Raw genomic sequence first — 22,011 nt, 5'->3', positions numbered from 1 at the left:
TTACTATATTTAAAATATTTATGAATCTATTGCTTTACGTTATTAAAAAATTTAAAAATCAGAACTTTGTTATTAAGTATAAACCTCATTGAGTGTTTTATTTTCTGGCACATAAACGTATAAATGGTTAACTAATTTTCTTTGATCATTTACCGCGAGTATTGTGATATTTTATTGTTATTGTAATTCTTTAAAATTATAATAAGTTTCTAAAAAAACGTGAAATTAAAAAAAAACATAAATTATTAAAATACAATAAAGCGTATTTCAATATAAAAAAAACTTTTTATTGTAAAATCAATATTTTTTACGTTCAACATTCCTTTTAGTGTATAAAATGTGTATATTATACGTAAGACTCTATACCTATATTAAAAATGTCGATAGTGTACAACAATCGCTTTATTTAATAAATTGATTTTGACTCATCACCCACACGCATTTGTATCTATTTACTGAATTAGGTAATCACACATACAAATGTGGTAAGTCGTGACATAATACTTATTAGTTATTATAGCAAACCTTCATATATAACACATAATTATATACAATCGAAATAAATAATAACGGAAAGACTATACAAACAACTATTTATTATATGTGTATAATATGTGTCGTAGACAGTAGCCACTTTGTGAAATCAACCTTTTCTCGAATAGTTAGATATTTTATGAAATGGATAGCGTTTATACGACTTTAAAAAAATTCATCAAGTGGAAACTTTTTAATGAATTGAACGAGTACTTAAATTAGACATTGTGTAATTTTTTAATGATCTAGCCATTCAAATATCATGATACAATTTATTATGTATTTATGTTATGTTTTTTAATTTATATGCTTTACTCTATATTATTAATATTATTGATATTATTTTATCAAACAAGAGCATCTTTAAAATCTTAAGCTCTTCTATAAAGCATGTCTCTTTAGAAATAATTTATAATTATTATTTTATGCGTTCAAATCGTTCAATTAATACATCATCTAAAATATAGACCTATAAATATAACCTAACCTAAGTCCTAACCTATATTTTTATAAGTGTAATATTATAATAAAATAATAAACATTAATTTGTAAAATAATATTTAATAAATTTAAAAATCATTTTGTGAAAATATGTGCATGATAATAAAATAATAATGCTTAATTTGCTAGTTTACGTATGCAAATTAACATAATATAGGATTTTAAGTTGTTTTTATAAGAAAAATAATTAAAAATAAAGTAAACACTAAGCGGATGGTCATGAAATTCATGATGTAAAATTTGAGTGTTCATTTAAAGAAAAGCTTAAAAATACTAAAATACTTGATGATTTTTTTTTATGTATCAGAAAGTATAGAAAAACAGTTTCCAATTTTAAATTTACACTGATGGTTACAACATACAATTTTTGTTTGTATGGATATTTCAACTTAGAAAAAATCTAAATTAAAATAATAAAAACATTATGAAAACGAGTATAGTATGTTTAAAATACCTAGGTATGTACGCGTTACTATATTATGTAATGATTACAATATATAGTCTCAATTTATTGATTTTAGTGCTTAATTTGTTTTACTTATAACCTATATAATGTTTATTTTTAATTTTGATACCTATCTGTATCACTCATTTCGAAGTATTTTCATTAGAAGGTATCTTAATTTTTGTATAATATATAAAGCCACTAATATTTTACAACACTTGCGCTTATTGCAAAAGTATATTTATGGATTGTGTAATTTAAAAAAATAATGCTAAAAAATAAAATTAAAATATCTATGTAACGTAAATAATAAATATGGCATAGACTTAAACCAGAAGTTAATTAATTATAAATATTTTAGATTATTTTAAATTTTCAAAATTTAATTTGGTAAAACTATAACCCATGTCATCTATATTGAATTATTGACCATATTCGGTAGAAATTAACAATACTCTACACGTCACTAACTGTCGGTTACAAACATTTATTATTATACTTGTTAGTAAGTATTTATTTTACAATAAATTAATTTTTTGCAATATGGGTAATCGAACATTATTGTACCTATTAAGCACCATATTTTTTGTTATAATATGTTGTATATTTGAATAAAAAATTTACACACAGTGGAAGCCAAGAACCTAGGGCTTCTTGATTTTCCCCAAATCTAGTTCTGTATATTGTATACTGAGCGATTATAATAACATAAACATTATTTTTAGTAATAAGTTGTATTATTTGTATATATATATAAGGAAACATTATAGTATTATACATTTCAGAATATTATAAAAGAAACGGAGAATCTACGCATTTACAAAAAAAAAAAAAATGCTGAAGTAATGGATCAAGATCACATACTCAGTGAGTATATAAAAACCGATTTATTTCTAAAATTACTAGATAAGATGATGATTACCTATTCACTTTGACTAAATCGATATTAGTTTGACGTCTTATAGAGTATACATTACAAACCAGTAGTTATTGAAATATTAAAACGACCCGTTATATTATTAAAAACTATTTTTTTTTTTTTGAAATTGAATTCTGCATCGCAATTAGCTGGCCCCTAAGCACAAAGTCTGTGATGTCACTATTTGCGCTATTGCTCGTTCAAAGCTATTGGTTTTATCGTTACCTACTCGATACGTCGTCAGGTCAAATATTATCGTCATCATAAAATTATATAGCTAGGTAATATGCAGCATTAATAATAATAATAATATTATTATTATAATGCGCATACTGTACAGTGTACATACTACCTACTAATAATAATAATTATTATTATATACGGACGACGACGTGACGACATTCGTCGGCCGGCGGGTAGAGCGGGCTTGATCGTGCATGTGACGTCTGTGATAAGCGCTTTTCCCAGCGCCGCGCGCTATATACTTCTCATCGTATACGTCGTACACAATATGCGTATATCAGTGGCTCGGCAGGCTGCAGTGGTTGGGTTGTGTACACACACATACACGCGTATACCATGGTAGTGGTAGTAGTGGTAGTTTTGATAAAATCCCGCGGTTTTAATTAACAATGTCAATGGCAGAGGTATATACTGATATTATATACTATATAGCGAGGTACATATAAATATATATATATATATCTATATACATTTATACACTACGTGTCTGCGTCTGGACCGGCTGCTGTTTTCGAAAGAGTGAGAGAGGGTGAGAGAGAGTGAGTCTGAGTGGGTGAGAGAAATGGGTGACTGGGTGGGTGGAAAGGCTGAGAGATGAAAATTATTTCGCCGCTGTTAATATAAAATAATATACGCGTGGTGTATTATACACGTTCGCTCCGCGTCGGCGCGCGTCGCGCGGCAAAACTTATCGTCCGTATATATGCGGTGCGCGCGACAGCGTCCCGCGGGTCGCCGCCGCCGTGGACGGACAGCAGCCGTGGCGGCATTACGCGCCCCGACACCGTGTACGCCGGTAGTCACGAGCACTTTCACCGCCGCCGACGTCGTCACGCGATCCTCAGACTACAACAATACACGTCACTTTAAGTTTCGTTCACCCCCGACCCCGACATTCGTAAGTCTACTATACCATATAATATAATTATTATTATTATTATTATCATCATCGTAGTTTTACATATGAAGATCTGGAGTGGATATTATACCTATATAGTTATCGCGAAAACATCGATGACGATGTATAGGTAACTCGTATATTATAGATCTCGTCGCACAAATCCGTTGGTGGGTTGTTAGGTAGGTGGGTGGGTAGGTGACTGGGTTTCAGGGTGGATGCATGTGTTTCGCTGTATAGAGCGCCACAATATTTTAACGCGCAAGGCGTTTGAACAGGTGTCTGCGCGATGTTATTGTAACAAGTGTCGGACGATGGTCGTGCGGTGAAGTGAGGGGTGAGCGGAAGAAACGAACGCAGCACGTGCTGCTGCTGCCTCGCGGTATACAAACGCGCCAATTGATCAAACTCGCAGCCGAGTACTTGTGTCATGATAGGGACGGTAAGCTCAACTGAGTCAGCGAGGTCTTTTTACGCACGCCAAAAATATAAGAACAGTCGCCATCATAATTTCTGTTTCCGTCGCCAACTGCAGTCGAGGTCCGTCCGTCGACCGTCGCTGTCATAAAATCTAACATTTTTATCATAGAACATTCGCGTAGGATATATTCATATAATATTATTGCAATATTGCTATCAATTATATGTATCGCAACTATCGAGACACCATGAGGGCAAGTGGTTTTCAAAGGTTCGATTCGTTGGCGATGGACAATAATTGCAGCAACGCGCGCCGGCAGGTGAGATCTGTTTTACGTATTTTACTTTTATTTTTTATTGTTCATTTCCATCTCTACTATATTTGGCATTTCGAAGTCATTTCTCAACCACCGTTCGTTTATACTAGATGCACTGATTTCAAAGAGACCCATTTTGAAAATTACACGTAGAAGTACCCTTTCTTAAACTATTATTCTTGATAAAACGATAGGATTAGGAAATTTGTTAATTACAATATATTATATAATTTAAAATAAATCTTTAACTGTCTAAATAATTCATATAATATTTTTGGAGTTAAAACTTAAAATATATTATTTAGTTATCGAACTACACGGTATTATGCTATTAGTGAATAATATTATCATCAGAGAGTATGCAGTCCTCTCTATCATGCATCCCCGAAATTGTTATGATAGGTTGTCTGTATTTAATACTTTGATATCTAAAATATAGAGAGCCCTGATGAAATCACCGTTTGAATCGGTTTATCCGACTCTGTGTATGTCCGTACAATATTCATCGTCTACAGTGGAGCCGTACGGCGGAACCGAGTTTAAAAATAATCTGTTTACCAAATTCGAAAACTTTATCACGATGTCGATATTATTTTTTTATCTGTTATGTTTTAAACCTTATTTTTTGGAAACATTGTTTGTTATTGATACAAGTATAAACGTGACGACAAAGTTTTTTGTGCGCATAAAATTATTGTCTATAGTACATGTTAATAGAATAATATTTGTTTTTTTTTTGCATTCTATTCAGATCTTTGCATATTTAGATTCACTTAGAATATTATCACCAACTTTACTTAAATCATTACCTGTAGTTTATATCGACTCATAGGTGTGAGTACAGGACGAGACGGTCGAGCCTGACTCGACTGGAAAAATTTAAAATGTGGGTAGGTTTATATCATTTAATTATAACAATATGTTCGAGAACATTATGAACATTTTTAACTTCAAAAATATATGTCTAGAAATTAGTACATTAATGTTGTGTACACATATAACTTGATTATATTTACACAGTTTTTAATTTACAATTAGAATCTACTTTAATGTGTTAAAAAATAAATTAAGGGCACTGTCCAAGAATTAGGCATTAAATGTTTCAGGCTCGATCGGAAATTGAAGTCTGCGCACGCTTGTGTCTATAATATTCAATCACTTAAATCGTTAGCTTAGGCTTATGATTAAAAGGATTATAGGTAGGTAATATTCGCCTGTTGACTGTCCATTGAATAAAATATGTTGGTGCTTGGTTACAATGTTTGTTAATTTATATTGTTTAGTGAAGAATAATGACGTTGCTCGTACCTATTTAAAAATTACAAGGTATATTTGAAAATACTATCACGGAAACTCCATTTTAGTCAAATCTTGACCTTTTTTAGATCTACTGCTAGAGCTAGTTTTTATTTAAAAAATGTAATAATTTATTATTACACACCTCATTGCTTTGAAATATACATAATATGTAATTATTTTAGATCAAATGATATTTAAAATGTTTATACCGGTATTTCATATTTTTTATTATCGGTACCTATAATGTACGATGTTTCGATCATTATATCGAATATAGTTATTTCGGTGAATTAATACCATTATTGGTAAATATCTCTATGTTTAACCGATGATTAAAGTTTATGAAGATTATAAAAATTATAATTTAAAATTTAAAAATGTCATTTTATTATATTTGTCTCATATGAGTTGATGAAATATTATAATAAATAAAATTAGTAAAAATATATTTTATTACTAATAAAAATAAAGTTAAACAAAATTAATTTATACTAAAGAATAATAATTACTTTTTTAAATTATAAAATATGTAAATAATTATAGTAATATTAATCATAATATTTTGGTCAAACATTGTCTAAAACAATATTTCTCAATCTAAATCCTAATAAAACAATAATCAAATTTTAAATAAATAAAATGTACACTGTGGTTTAATGACAATGCTAAGTATTGTTATTTTTGTCATGAATTAGTTACTGTTGGTGTTGTATTTTTGGTAGTTATATTTACCGACATTACCGTTGCACGATATTTTCAGAATAACTATGATAATTAATGAATCAGTGGTATAATTAATGGCCAACAAAGTGAAAAGCTTTGGAAATTTATAATCCTTGCCCATATTTTTGAAATAGATTAAGCTCTATGAAAAAATAAAAAATATTGAAGAATCAACTTTTTCATAACAAATATGTTTTTATTCATGTCAAATTTAATAATAAATTATAATGAGTACTACTAAAATACTACTCGCATAATAAATATTCTTACGTTTAATTTTCTTATACAATATACATGTTGTTTATCTAAAAATAATTTTATGGGTACAATGGGTACATTTATTATTTTTTGAAAGGGTCCAAATTTGTATACTACGTCACTACATGATTGTTGTTATTTTTAAATACCGATTACTGGTAAATCAAAAATAATACCATCCCTAACCAAATTTGTGATCTGTTTTACTTGTGTTGCATGTTAAGTTATACAATTTAATCAGAAACAAATAAATAATATCATAAATCATTAATATTATTCATAAAGGCTTCGATCTTATTTTCTTTCAACGGTGTACCTATTCATTATTAAAATAAACCACTTTACACTATTATATTATTATGATATGTATGTTTGTGGCAGCATGATGCGGGTGGCTCAGCGTTGGAAAAGTTCTAGCACTCTCGTCCGACGTGTTCGTAAATGTATAACTGGTGAATTAATAAGAATGATTTAATATTTGTATTAGGTGTTTTTGTTTGTTTGTACAACATGTTTTTGTATTTGACTAACATTAAAATATTGTTTCTTGATTAATCATCGGTATTAGCGATTATAGGTCAAAGTAAAAAAAAATGTCTTTTATAAGAGGCATACATGAATTGTTTTTGATATTTACGATATTTTCGTAATCTTAGAACTTTAAAATAATATGCCCCTCGAATGTTAAAAACTTATTTATTTTGAATAAATGTTTACGTTTATATGGTGTACTATATTTTTGACATAGTACAATACGAGTAATATACATAATATATTATTTAGCTTAACTTTACTGAACTCTATTCAATTTAAACTTAAAGTGTCAGTAACATAAATCTTGACCTAATCATAAACTATGACTTTACCTAATATAGCTTAATGTTAACTATTACACTTACGTACTTGTACGGTTATTATAATTTGTTATTGTTATTCTGTTTTCATGTTATATATAAAAAAAATATTTTAGAGTGGAATACTTTTAGCATATCAAAAACTTTCAATTGAATTAAAATATTTCTGTGAAGTCTGTTTAAACTCGGATATAACCATTTTTACGATGAAAAATTAATGGTTTGTTTTTTTTTTGTTAGTGCTTTACTGCGTTTGTTGTTGAAAAAATAAAATTGCACGTAGCCTTACATATAATTATAATATAATACAAATTGATAAAACCTTGTGTTCTATGTTTATCCGATATAATATTTTATATATTATTGTTATCGTTTTCGACGTTTTCGTAGACAATAAATATTAATGATTTCTCCTTTGACTTATACGTACGTTTAATTTTCACATTGTATATTATGTATGAGGATAAATACAGTTATTTATTTTTTTTGTTTATTTTTTTATCCATTTGAATTACGTGTTTTTCGATAAATTGTGTGGCAGAAATGAAAGATTTACCGACTGAAATTAACCATTGAGGTCCAGAATCGATTCAAATATAATAAACTAGGTGATTCTTTTATGAAATACTCATTATCTCAAAATTGAAAATCTATTAACGGTTTTGGAAAAAAAATGTTTTATATGATTTCTAGTCGAAATGAAATAGCATTAAAAAAAATACATTTTTAAATTATTTTTTTATCGTATAATATTTTTTATTTTCTTATTTTTTTGAATGATAATATACATAACATGATAACATATTTTCGAAATGTTTTAATACATAAAAATCGAAAATTAGACTAATAGTTTATGAGTTTTAAGTATTTAAAGTTTAGGTGAGCGGAGTAGTAGACTAACATTTTGAAAAGGTACCACTTCATTTCGCTCACCAAAACTTTAGGTACTTATAACTCGTAAACTACTTGTCTGAATTTTGACTTATATGAATCGAAATTCACAGAAAACTACCCTGATTCAATTTACGAAATTAAAAAGGTATATTATTATTCATAAGAGAAAACAATTAAAATAATATAACGATAAAAAATATTAAAAATGTTGTTTTATTTTGATAAGAAATTATGTAAAAATATTTTTTCAAAAGCATTAATAGATTTTGAACTAATTAGTGTTGTTCGATAAAACAACGTTGTTACGTACATTACCTAATACTTCTTATATTATTAATACACACACATATGTATAATATATAATATAGTATACATTTACGTCTCATGGATCTATGTTTGTATTTTTCAGTTAACATTAATTTTTCTATGTTGTATCGCGGTTTATTCGACTCTTGTCATTATCAGCATCGAGCAATATACATTATATTATTATATTATACAGATTTTATTATTATCAGTTCGATTTGAACAGTATCGACCCGATACACGAAGCCGTCGCTGCCATCATGAAATAATCCGCTGCGGAAGAGTGTACAGGCGGCGGCGGAGGACCTATCCGTTGTGTGTATATAGTCGCCGGTCGATAGAAAACATGTGTCCTTTTTTCCATACTGACGATTTCCGACTGCCGCCGACAGCTCACACATACACACACACACACACACACACACACACACACACACACACAACACACACACACTCGAAAAAGACGACCGAGTTGGGGCGGCTGCTCGCAGCTGGTTAATGTTTATCTAATAATACACATCGGCACAAGAAAATGCGGTCTCGGAGGAGCTTTTTCCACGCCACTTTTAGTCGATATTACTATCGTCGTCGTATTCGTAATGACGATGATGATAATAATAATAATAATAATAATAATATAACACACACACACATATAATATAATATATATTATGTAGACAACTGCCACTCGTGCATCACAACGATGCGTGCCGGATAAATTGCACCAAGCGTGAGTTAGATGTATAAGGTAGAGTAGGTAGACTACGCCGCAATAGATACAACCGAGTTTTTTCATTGACTTTTTTTTTTAAAACTTAACACATCTCAAGCTATTAATTATACTGCAAAACGATTCTTTGTATTCTGTGAGAAAGTAAAAATAGTAATCGAACTAACTGTAGTGCTTAAAGTCATCAATACACAATACAAAATCAAATGACCTTTAATTTTCTTCTTTGTTTATATTGAAAACGACCGTCACTATTACCCCATTATTTGAAATAGTTAATTTAAATTATACATACTAATATAAAGATTTAAGAATCACACAAAAGATATAACATTGCGGGTACATTTCTAAAATTGTCAAGACTGTATGTTTATAGTAAAAAGATGTATAAAGAATACTATCTAATATTTTTTTTTCTACTCTTCGACTATTTACATCATTTCTGTATGTTACTACAAGGCAGTTTCTACTGTAGTTTATAGGTTCGAAATTGAAAAGTAGATACAAGTATTTAAAATTAGGTGAGCAACATTTAAATACTCCAAAAATATTTTATTTTATAATATAATATAAAATAAAAAATGTATATTGTCATTTAAAAAATATAAAAACTTAAAAATTATAGCGATAAAAAATATTATATATATTATAATTATATAATTAGGTTATATGATATAAATATAATATTTTTAATATTTTCATGTTAGAATACGACTTATAGTAGATTTAAATATTTAATATATATTATATATACCTACTTCTATTTAAATTTACTATAAGTTGTATTTTAATATAAAAATATTTTGTCTGAGGTTGACACGCTTTACTAGTGTACGTTAATTGGATTTTCATATGATTGAAATATTGTATTTCATTCTCGATAATAGTACGCTTTAATCGTTTAACATTCTTATGTATTCAATATATTCAGTACATACCTAGTATACCTCTGTTAAGTATTTTATACATTTTTTTCAATGATTCATTTGATACAACATGCATAGGTTTTTAATATTTTATAAATAATCATATTGAATAAAAATCAGTTTCTTCCAATGTAAAAATAAAATAAAATATATTTATTAGTTATGTATTATATAGAACTTTGAGTATTTTACTTATGATTATTTTAAATAAATTAGATACAGAGAAAAATGTATTATTATTTCTCAAATAATAATAATAATAATAAAATTAAAGTAAAATTTATATTATCATAATGTGTATACAATATTATAATATTATATGTACATTGTACACATAAGCTGATTATATTATAGTGTCAATAGCTTATTTGTAGACTGTGGCATGTAGTATCATCCAATTTTGATAGGTATTAATTAATTTATTTACTAAAATCTTTAATAATATACTGTTTAATGTACATCAAATATATTTTTTAAGCCTATTCGATTTAGCCATATTACTTACATATTTTTTTGATACATAATAATTTACTATCCGTGTTAATTTTTTCAGTTAATGGAACCAAAAATGATAAAAGAAGAAGCGATCGAACGGGATTCTGGTATTCTGACAGACGAAACAGGTATAAATAACAACAATAACAAGGAATCCGCATTCAGAATTCACATTCGTAAGTATATTTTTAAGTTCATCTCACATTATGTTGCTGTTCTTAGTATTATTATTATAAGTTTAATATAAAGAATATAAAAATAATTTTAAGGTTATGGTGTACACAGCTGTAATAAATATATGTTAAAATATGATTTCTAGGTTAGGTGCATTCTACAGTATACTTAGTAGTTACTATATAGCTTTTGCTTCATATTAAATTTGAACATCTGTCTGTCTAATCAGCTATTTGTAAAATTGTCAATCATAAAACTTTGCTTTCGACATCGTGTATAATAATATAATTATTATTTTTGATTTTAAAACGTTGGTTAGAATAGTTACAATTTTAAAATTATTCTGAACTGATTTTTTTTGTTTTATATTATTATTAATTTGAAAATTCAGTATAGTTATTAACCTGATCACATATAAAAATAAATTTAAGAAGAGTAACAAATATTAATTGATTGCAATTTTCGTTATGGCTTAATAAATAAAGTATTAGATTTAAATTATTTAGTTTTTTTCTCGATGAATGGAAATCTGCTTAGTAAAAAAAAATAGTAGGTTTTCGTAACTATTTTGAGATTAATCTTCAAATGGTTTATTTTTAAGTTCTATAATAGGTGCCCATGTGTTTAATTTCCAATATAATATAAAAATATAAATTTACATACAATAAATATTTATAGTTGTATCATTTCATAGTATATTGTACATGAAACTTTTATACCACTTAATTCAGGTAAATTAACCTGATAAAAATGTACTCGTAAAGAATATAAACATAACATTTCATTGTAAAACTTACAATACTATATTAATACTTCATTTCTTGTTTTTATCATTGTATTTTATTTAAACCAATAAATTTATTGGCTATTACTTATTGAATTTGAACTTTAAAATAAAAAAGGATCATAGTATTTGAATAATGCATTGGTGGTCACTGGTCATAAGATTTATGAAAAGGTCTAAATATAAAAATAAGGATAAACAATATTCACGAATGTATGTTAGATGCATAGTTGTACATGTTATTTATATAGATATAATTTTCCATTCTCATTTTTTATTTAAAATCAAATACATAATGGGAAATGATTTTAATTTAGTATTGTATACATAATATGTATATTATACACATGAATAAGCATTAAGTATGAACCAAAATAGTTACTATTTGATGAAAGATCATTCTTTGCTTTCGCGACGTTTAAGCATTTGTAAAATTTTGGTTGATGAAAATATTCGTTAATATTTGCTATATACGTAGTAATACTATGTATAGTAATATATATATATCACTTCTTAATTATTATTTGAATTGGGTTTTAATTTATAAATTATAATAATTAAAAAATAATCAGTTTTATTAAAATTGATAAATGACTTTAAATGTCAATTAACAAATAATCAAGGAAATCACTTTGTTGTATTAAATAATAGAATTCGATTGTACTTTGGGATTTGGGAGTATCACTGATTGAATTTAATAGTATTTCATTGCATACAAAAAACGATTTGGGGTGAAATAGGTATATCAACTTCTATTTTTAATGGTATTTTATAATTTATTTATATTATTTACTATTAGTTATTTAGTTATTTATTTTTTCACATTATTACTGACTAATATGGTAGATTGAATAAATCTAATAAAAACATCACATAATATATTATTGTTATAATATTATTAACACATTTTAAATCGATAGACTTAATGTAAAATAATGAGTGGATGAGATTGTGGTGATAAAAATAACTTAAATTAAACTTAAATCAAGTATTTTGAAAAATATGTGATAAAAAATAACAATGATTGATAATTTAAGTAATACCTAATGGAATATTTTAAGTTGTCTACTATTAATATTTTTTGAATTAAAACTAATTTAATGAAAAATCACAGACTATAGCCCCCTCCACATGTGAAATTCATAAATAAAATCATGTCATTAATTAAAAAGTACTCATATTAATTCGCATACACTTCCATGACCTATTCTGAAAATATGTTCACCTCATTTTTTCCCTCAAAAAATAATGACTGGTTCAGAAACACCGCTCCATTCACCAACATACAAATATCCTCAGTACTTAGAGTATCTATTGTTATTTGTTTTAAAAACTCGTGCTTACAAATATTTTATAAATGAATTATCGGAATTTTAAGTTTTTGAATTTTGTGAACTACACAGACATCGAAATAACAAAAATAATTTTGCAAAATCATTCCAATCACATTTTGTAAGCTTAATATTTTCAAAAAATCCTCTCCTAAACAATAAGTAGGTATTTTGCATTTGAAAAAAAAATGTATCACAACTACATGACATACATTAGTGAAACACCATATTTTTTGAAAATGTAGTCTAAATTAACATTACAATATGGATATTGGATATTATTATTATATGGAAGATTAAAGGCGAGTGAGCATGTTTAATAAATCACCTAAAATACCAAGTACTAACGGAAATTTATCTGTATTAGAGAATCTGTGATTTTCAAGTTTAATTTTCTATAGGAATACCTATATTTTATTATATAAATGATTCATTATATTTAACCTCAGTAATTCGACATGAAGCAGTTTCAATCGTGTTTCAATACACTCTTGTGTAGAGTGTGAACTGCACATTATAGTAATACTAATAATTACGAAGAACTTATTTGTTAGCGAATAAAGAAAAAATATTAAATGATTTCACATAATTCTTTAAATTTCTCTTGAAAAACGTGTATGAAATAGAAACACACTCTTTCACGTACACTCACAGATATATGGTATATTACTCTAGTTGAACCGCCGCTGCCGTCAATTGCATAAAAGTGGAATAGCTGCTTACTGCAGGAACGTATATACAATGCGAGATATTATGTGAGTGTAAGTTGTAAAACCAGCGCTGCGAACGAAAATTAAGTGTCAAGTTTTGTAATAAGGAAAAAAAAGAATAATAATAAAAAAAAGCAAAATATTATTATAAGGCAAATTGAAGCCAGCACGTCTGTTACACGCGCATACCCCTGCTCTCCGACACCTGCGATTGACGTTCTTTAGTAAAATATGGCGCCATTCTTGGTCTCCTTCCAATAACTTTCACGCCACCACCTCTCTCTCGCATTTATTAAAACCCAAAATTTATTATAATGTTCGGCCGATTGTAAACCCTTTTACCCAGAAGTCCAACGCCCCCCGCCACATCATCACCGCTGCCATCGTTCCACGTGCCAAATATGATTTATCTGAAATCCATATAGATATAATATATACATATATATATTATATATATGTATAAGTCATATACTCACCATTACCGTACCACCTATATATTATTAGTGGTAAAGATTCGATGCACTATATGTTTGTACATAGTATGTATTATGTATATAGTTTGGTTGTAATAGTAGTGGCAGTTGTAGTTGTGGTGGTGGACAGAGTTATTAATTAAAGTTTAGAAAGTAATTCCAAAAGCGGAACCTTGGCCAACTTTACCGCTTAAGTCCGAGAAGCATACTTAAATATTATATATATAACGGAAAGCGTGTACTGTGTATATTGACTTTGTCCGGACTCGAACCACTCCAAAGTTTTTACGTGTCACCCGACCAATAATAATCATCATCATTCTCGATTCATTTTATTGAGTGTTTTCACTATTGTTTATTTATTTTTATGGTGGAAGGGAAGAAAAGGAATTGTAAAACAAAATATTTTGTAACGCCGTGGTGTTTGTATTCTAAGCCTTATAAAGTTTCCCCAACACCATGAAAAAGTTTTGATGTTAACTTTTCTGCAAAAAAACATTATTTTCAGTTTAAGCAAAAAAAAAAAAAAATACTGCTTTTGATGTCGATGCACCTAATAATTTCTATGAATTAATATTAATAATTAACATATATTATGACAATGTATTTATTTATTTTTGTAAGGATTTTAATTAATTGAGTATACATTATCGTGAATCCCGTAATTTTGATTATCGTTTATGTCGTCGCTATAATAATATGTTGCGTCTGTAAAATCGCTATGCAATTAATGTTATCAGAACGGTCCTTTGTCGCTTTAGATGTGTAGCTCACAGTTTGTATACAAAAACAAAAATTTAAAAACAATACGTCGATATTACACCGTAGAAGAGGGGGAATTTAATTTGGGTGAATTAAATAACAAATTATTTATTCATTAGAGACCGAGTGAATAAAAAATTTTCATTTGTGCATTATTTGACCTATTTGTTCATGTAAATAAATGTTTTATGTAGGCGAATACTAAATTCGACAATTTTGTTTCCCGGTCTTATAGAGACTTAGTACCCTCTGTAGTCTGTTGTTAGAACAGATCAAAGATTTGATCAAAAACTTTTAAATTTTATACTTATGCAGTAATGTATGATTATGAAGTATTAGACATTTCGTTTATCAATGTAATTATAACAAGTTAGGAAAGCTCATTTTGCGAGCGTATTAAATCCCAGTATCTAAATTTTACTACGTAATGTATGTAGCAAGTATTCTGCAATTAATATTGAGTACTTGTTTAATATGATAATTCTACGTGAAAATAAATTTTTACTCGTAATATTTTCATTACGAATTGTCATTTCGGAACCCATAGAAAATAGTTGAGATCAAACAATAGCATTCTATAAGCGATTTTGTTTTAAAATTTCATTAGGTACTCTAATAATAATTTTGTACCTACAAATGAGATGAATTCTTCGTAGACGACCATCATGTATAGATAAATAAGTTAAATTTAATATTATGTTTATTGTGAAAAGAGTTCAATAATGTTGAATATTATGTAATATTTATTTATTCGTATACCAACAAATGAAATTATCGTTTTAAAATTTTTTAGTACTTAATATAAATGAAATGCATAATAAAATTAACTAATGGTAATTAACAAATTGTAAATAATAATAATAATAACGGTTAATAATAGAATTATAAAATCAGCAGTATTAAATAATGATAACAATTAATGTATTATGAAAAAGTTTTAGAATTACAGTAGCATGCTTAAGCTTTTGATCCATTCCATTGCTTCTGGCGTATTTCACAAATTCCCCCGATACCTACCTCGTCTAAATTTTCTCTTCCTGACATACCTTGATAATATGTTATATAGTTTGTCCTTCATTGCTACAGTCGCATGTTGGACTTAATGTAAGTTCTAATAAGAACATTATGTATGACGACTTACAATATTGTGAATTTATGAAATACAATTAATTAAACTGCGATAATATAAAACTATTTAATACATTTAAATGTTAGAAAAAATAAAATGATGGTAGATAGTGACTAAAACGCATGTAAGTTGTGTACTGCATGTATTCGTGTTATTGTTTAATGAGTATAAAAATATTATTATTACCAACATTTATGGAAAACAATTTTGCAATGCTATCGGTGCCCTATATTTATTTTCATAAAAATACAACCATAGAAAACTCATTTTTAATTTCAAATTTAATTTTTTTTCTCATTTATTATCATCATTAGAATAATAATTATTCGAGGCGAGAGTAAAATAATTACAATCGTTGCGTCAAAATGATATATCTGCGGGCGGCAAAGTAATATTAAGAATTCGAAGAGATATCCAAACGACTGTGACGGCGACGTTATGTAAATATATAATATTATGGTTGTGAACAAGATGCGGTTTTTGGTGGTTTTGAAATCAGTATTGGTTTCAGAGTTGTTTTTTAATTTTCAATAAAACAAAACAAAAAAAACCCGTACATATTAATTAACCGAATTTTGCGTGCTTGGAAATAAATTGAAAAAGTTCAGCTGTGTACACTGCACGCACCGCACGATCGTCGCCAGCGGCAGCCCAGAACAGCGGGCATATATCGCGGAACCTCCGTGGCGATTCACTGGGGTGGCGGCAGTGGCGGCTGGCCGGGCGCCAGAGGGTCTGCTCTGCTTGGCGAATAATCAATTCGCTATTTAGATGACACTCGACAAACCGTCGAGTTCCAAATATTAAATACACACCAGTCCTGGCCCCACCCCTCCACTACGGATTTTCCTCCCCACTAAGGATCTTTCCCCACACTTCCAACGAGACGTGTTTAATCTTGATAGATGATATTGCAGCAGCGTGCACGTAATATATTATTGTATCGTTTTTGCACCGCATACGATATTCTTTTTTTCAACACTTCTATAGTTTTATTTTCACCGTTTATTAAAACAGTAAAATCTTGTAATGTCAAACATCGAAGAAACAAAATTAAGTTCGATAAATTGATTTAATTAAAAATTTTAAAAAGTTTAATAATATAAAATTCATCATTTGAATACTTAAAATACTAATACATACCTATGACTCATAGGCTATGAAGTATAATGTTTAATATTTAATACATTTTTTTTTTAATCCATCATTATAGTTCGTTTTTTATCTTCAGATATGTTTTTGAAGTTTGATAATGCAGAAAATGCACCATATTGCATACCTGCTATAGTCTCAAAAAATACTTGATTCAAAATAATGAAAAATTTGAGATAGTAATATTCAACATAAGAAGAATTTACTGTCTATGTATACATAATTTTTTTTATACTATCGCCGAGTAGTTAAGTACTCTTCTCGAATACACGTGTATTACCGCATGGGCCGCATTAACATGTCGTGTATCGTGTTTATATTAATATATATTATTATTTATTTCTATAGGCAGAAATTGATACGAGTATAGGTATGCATGGGATATTATCACATTTGTATGTTGTTTTTTGGTAGCATTCTTTTAAAAATTATATGAATTATATCCACGAACTCCATTATATTAACAGGCCACGTCATATTACATTTCTAATTTCAATTTCATAAAATCATTGATTTTGACTGTGGGTTTATTTAAAAATTAAAAGTAAGCAAAACGATTTATTTTAACATTATAAAATGCTTTTATTCTTTCTAATAGTTAAAAATAAATATTGGTAAATAATTTTTTTATTCTACAATTTATAGCATATAAATCCTAGCCCTATAATAATTTATTATAGATCGATGATACACATAACCGATGACGATCGCGGGTAAAAACTTAACAGAGCGATTAGGTTTGCGGCCACAATATAATAATAATTGCACATGTAAAATAGACATGATCATGAAGATTTTAGACTGTGCATTTATACCACCCGAAATTATTTATATAGGTAATAATGTATCATTTTTTCACAACGTTAAGAATTTTTTCATAAAGTATGATCAGTAAATTTTTCCAACATAGAACAACACTATCTGCCATCTGGTCATATATTATATTTTCAATGTCTATAGTCTATATTTATGTTGTTAATTTTAAATTAATTCAAGTAAAATATGGAAATAAAATATTAAAATTTAGGTCGCGTTTTTTTATTTAAAAATTAAAAGTTAAAAATCTCATGAAGTAATAATTATGTAAAATATCGGTCTTATAACTAGATATTATAACTGATTTATTTAAAAAACTAAAATTTAACGAATTTACGCGTATAGTAATGAATTAATAATACTTACTATATACAATTAAATATCTCTTATAAAATATTTTTAATATCATATATACATTTTCGTCAGTTGTGTGAGCTCTACGTTTGAAAAGGTTTTCTTATTACATTACTTCCAGCAGTCAAGTGAGAGTTCAAAAAAAATTTGATAAATACATAATATTAGGTATATATAGCTAATATACATTTCCAGCACATTCTCTCAATTGCGTGATTTCAATGGTTCGAAAAAATTATTGGGAGTCGTTTATTTTGGAGAGGAATGATATCCCTTAACTATTTTTCATTCACTATACAATTCTCTTCAAACAAGCCCCCCAATTGTGTAAACGCAATCAAAATTATACATCATAATATTTATTATGTATAGGTATAATGTATATAATATAGATAGTTCTATTCAAATAATTCTTAGTTTCAACTGCATATTCTAATTCAGTATTTTTAATTATTAGATGTTTCATATTTTGTCTATGATAAGTAGGCATAATCTTTTATTTTAGAATGTAATAAGGATATAAACGATTGAACGGTTGGAGAGAAAAAGGGGTGTATTTCATGCCTGTTCTAAGTCACTTCTAACTATATTCTATCCTTGCAAACTTAACCATTGTTAAACTTTTGATCTCATAAACGATCTAGATATAATCCTGTATTCTCCCTGTTGACAGGCAATTTTGTTATTAAGTGCATGAAACGTTTATAATTTGTATAATATTATCTTGTGATACCTACCTGACCATGGAAGATAATTCGTACAAGCCGATGATACTGTCGAAAGTACTGAAAGGGTGTGTGTTGTGGTCGAGTGGTGGGGAGAATAGCTGCAATAAAACCATGCGGGCGTTATCGCGTGGCAGCGTTTGCAGCGAAACATTTCCCAGTGATAAACGTGGTTGTGGAGAATAAAATTGGCAATAAGCATCGCCATGATTTTGAATAGCCCCGCTGAGACCTAAAATAAATACGACTTGTACGAAAAAAAAACCCACAAAAACGCACAAGACAATATTGAGTGTTTCGGAAACAAATTGTCTTTCAATGCGTGACGGAATAATAATAAATACCAATCTTAGCTCGACTTCCATTTTTCATAAACAACATATTAGATTCTGAACGAAGTGATGAATGTATTGATTTTACAATGATGTGTGTTTTTTTTTTTTTTTTTTTGTGTCTGTGTACAGCATAACTAGTCGAAATAATGCTCCAATTTCAAACTATGGGGGTGGTTTCCGATGTAAAAGTGAATATCCTTGGTGCATTATAGAGGTAAAAAGTTAACATTTTCCAACAGTTTTCAAAAAAATCGAGAAAAACAAAAAAAAAATGACGGAAAAACGGCAATTTTTAAGCAAAACCAGTTTTCGACCAAATCGATTTTTTTTTATGGTTGTAATTCAAAAACTAATCACTGAAAATACTTGAAATTTTCACCAAATGTTAATGTCAGTGGTATCCGTATATAGTTAAATTTTCAAAAAATTTTGACTTTTTTTGAGTTATTTATAGACCACTGAAATTTTCGATTTTTTTGAAAAATTTTTTTTAAAGTGTCGATAAAAAATTTTTGGATGACCAAAAAGTTTTGAAAATTTAATACAAGGTTCCTTATGAGTTGTTTTTAATGTAGCTAAAAAAAATTAAAAATCGTTAGTCACAATTTTTTTTTATAAGCGTTTTTAGTTCAAATTTTTACGAAATCTGTCGAAAACGCGAAAATTTGCAAGTAATTTTGAAGTTGAAAAATCATAAAATTTTTTTCTTTTATAACTAAGTTTTGAAAATTTGGTACAAGGTTCTCCATACATTTTTCTTCAAATATCTGTAAAAAAAACTCTACCGGATTCAGGCAAAAAATTTTTATGAGTGTTTGAAATTTAAATTTTTACAAAAACCGCGTTAAATAACAGTTTAGCCTCAAACGATTTTTGATATTTGTTATTATTCAAAAAGTATAAGTCGTAGATACTTGAAAATTTTACCAGTTATTAAGATTCGCGTTTTCTTTACGTGATTTAAATTTCAAAATATTTTGACTTTTTTTGAGCTATTTATAGACAACTGAAATTTTCAATTTTTCTGAAAAAATATTTTTGAAGTGTCGATAAAATTTTTTTTGGCCCTATCAAAATACTTGAAAATTTAATACAAAGTTCCTCATATGTTATTCTTATAGTGATTAAAAAATTATAAGAATACATAGGCACAATTTTTTTTTATTAGCATTTGAAGTTCAAATTTTGACGAAAATTCGTCAAAATTATGAATATTTGCGAAATATTTGAAGTTGAAAAATCATAAAATTTTTTGTGTTTATAACTAAGGATTAAAAATACAACACTAAGTTTTCCATAAGTTTTCCTTCAAGTAGCTATAGAGAAAACTCGAAGCATCATTATAGGAAAAATTTTAAGTGCGTTTGAATTTTAAATTTTAACGAAATAGCGTAACGATAACGATTTATCCTCAAACGATTTTAAATATTTGTTATTATTCAAAAAGTACAAGTCGTAGATACTTGAAAATTTTACCAGTTATTAAGATTCGCGTTTTCTTTACGTGATTTAATTTTCAAAATATTTTTTAATATAAGCTGGTTTTTTTAAACCACCTTTTTCACCAACCACTAGAAATTATATCCTAGGCTGACAAATCATCTTCGTTCAGAATCGTTTTTCGTATACAATGATAACTATCATTGGATTCAAATTTAACACTCCTATAATATATAATAATGATCCATACAGCACCTAATGTACAGCAGAGCGGTACTCACTTGCCCACTTTTTTGTTTGAATGAATATTGCTTATATGTATTCTGCTTACACTTCATTTATTTTTATTATCATAAAACAAAAATAAGATTATTTTATGAAGGATCGAATTTGTGGTGAGTTTAACAAAATCAGAGATTTAGACCGTAAAGGCAGGTTGATATAACTCATTTAAGTCGTCTAGAATGTCCAAGAAAAGTTTCATTATTAAAATCTTAAAATTAGTAATTTTAAACAATAATTAAAATAGTCTGTAAATTATTTAATGTTTTTGTCCACGTTTTATCAAGAGTGGTGAAAATTTGCTTGTGTAAAAGTATTTTTAAACTGTTTTTTTATTTTTACTCGTGAAAAAGCGACGTACAACATTCCGCACAAAAAAAAACTAGTGTTCTTAAGTTTCCATCAATATATTTAAGTATTTGACCTTGGACTTTGATAGTTGTCATAGAAAATTCTAGTCTGATGGAAAATTTACGTCTTTGCATGGTCAACTACTTTTGTTAGAGACTAATTTAATTCTCAAAATGTGCATCTCTTTTTCCAAATTTTCTTTAGTAAAAATATTATCTTCAATAATATTATTACATAACTAATTAATCGTGTTCAATTACGTTGTTATTCTATAATATCAATATATCTATTCGTAAATTTTTCAAGATTTTTAATTTGACTCAAAAATGCGTATAATTCTGGAGATTTTTTTAATAAAAATTCCTTGGTAAACAATTGTGGCAAAATCCGTGGTCCGTAGAGCAATTTTTATGAAAAAAATGAACATTGAT

General features: G+C 27.7%; 1 protein-coding gene across 3 annotated transcripts in view; it reads left to right on the top strand.

Moving 5' to 3' along the window:
- The window catches only part of LOC114119754 (protein CBFA2T1), a 57,271-nt gene that overhangs the window by 6,730 nt on the left and 28,530 nt on the right, over window positions 1-22,011 (top strand). Inside the window, exons 2-3 of one of the 3 annotated variants that reach the window (XM_027981451.2) lie at window positions 2,266-2,347; window positions 10,821-10,938. In XM_027981451.2, coding sequence (XP_027837252.1) covers window positions 10,824-10,938 — 115 coding nt within the window. In that variant the 5' untranslated portion in view covers window positions 2,266-2,347; window positions 10,821-10,823. Of the gene's footprint in view, window positions 1-2,265; window positions 2,348-3,330; window positions 3,541-3,599; window positions 4,281-10,820; window positions 10,939-22,011 lie in introns of those variants that run through there. The other 2 variants (XM_050202206.1, XM_027981442.2) reach the window with 2 other exon arrangements.

The sequence above is a fragment of the Aphis gossypii genome, chromosome 2 (assembly GCF_020184175.1).
Source record: "Aphis gossypii isolate Hap1 chromosome 2, ASM2018417v2, whole genome shotgun sequence".
NCBI classification, from domain to species: Eukaryota; Metazoa; Arthropoda; class Insecta; order Hemiptera; family Aphididae; genus Aphis; species Aphis gossypii.
The sequence above is the reverse complement of the archived record's forward strand: the minus strand, read 5'-3'. Positions and strand labels throughout refer to the sequence as shown.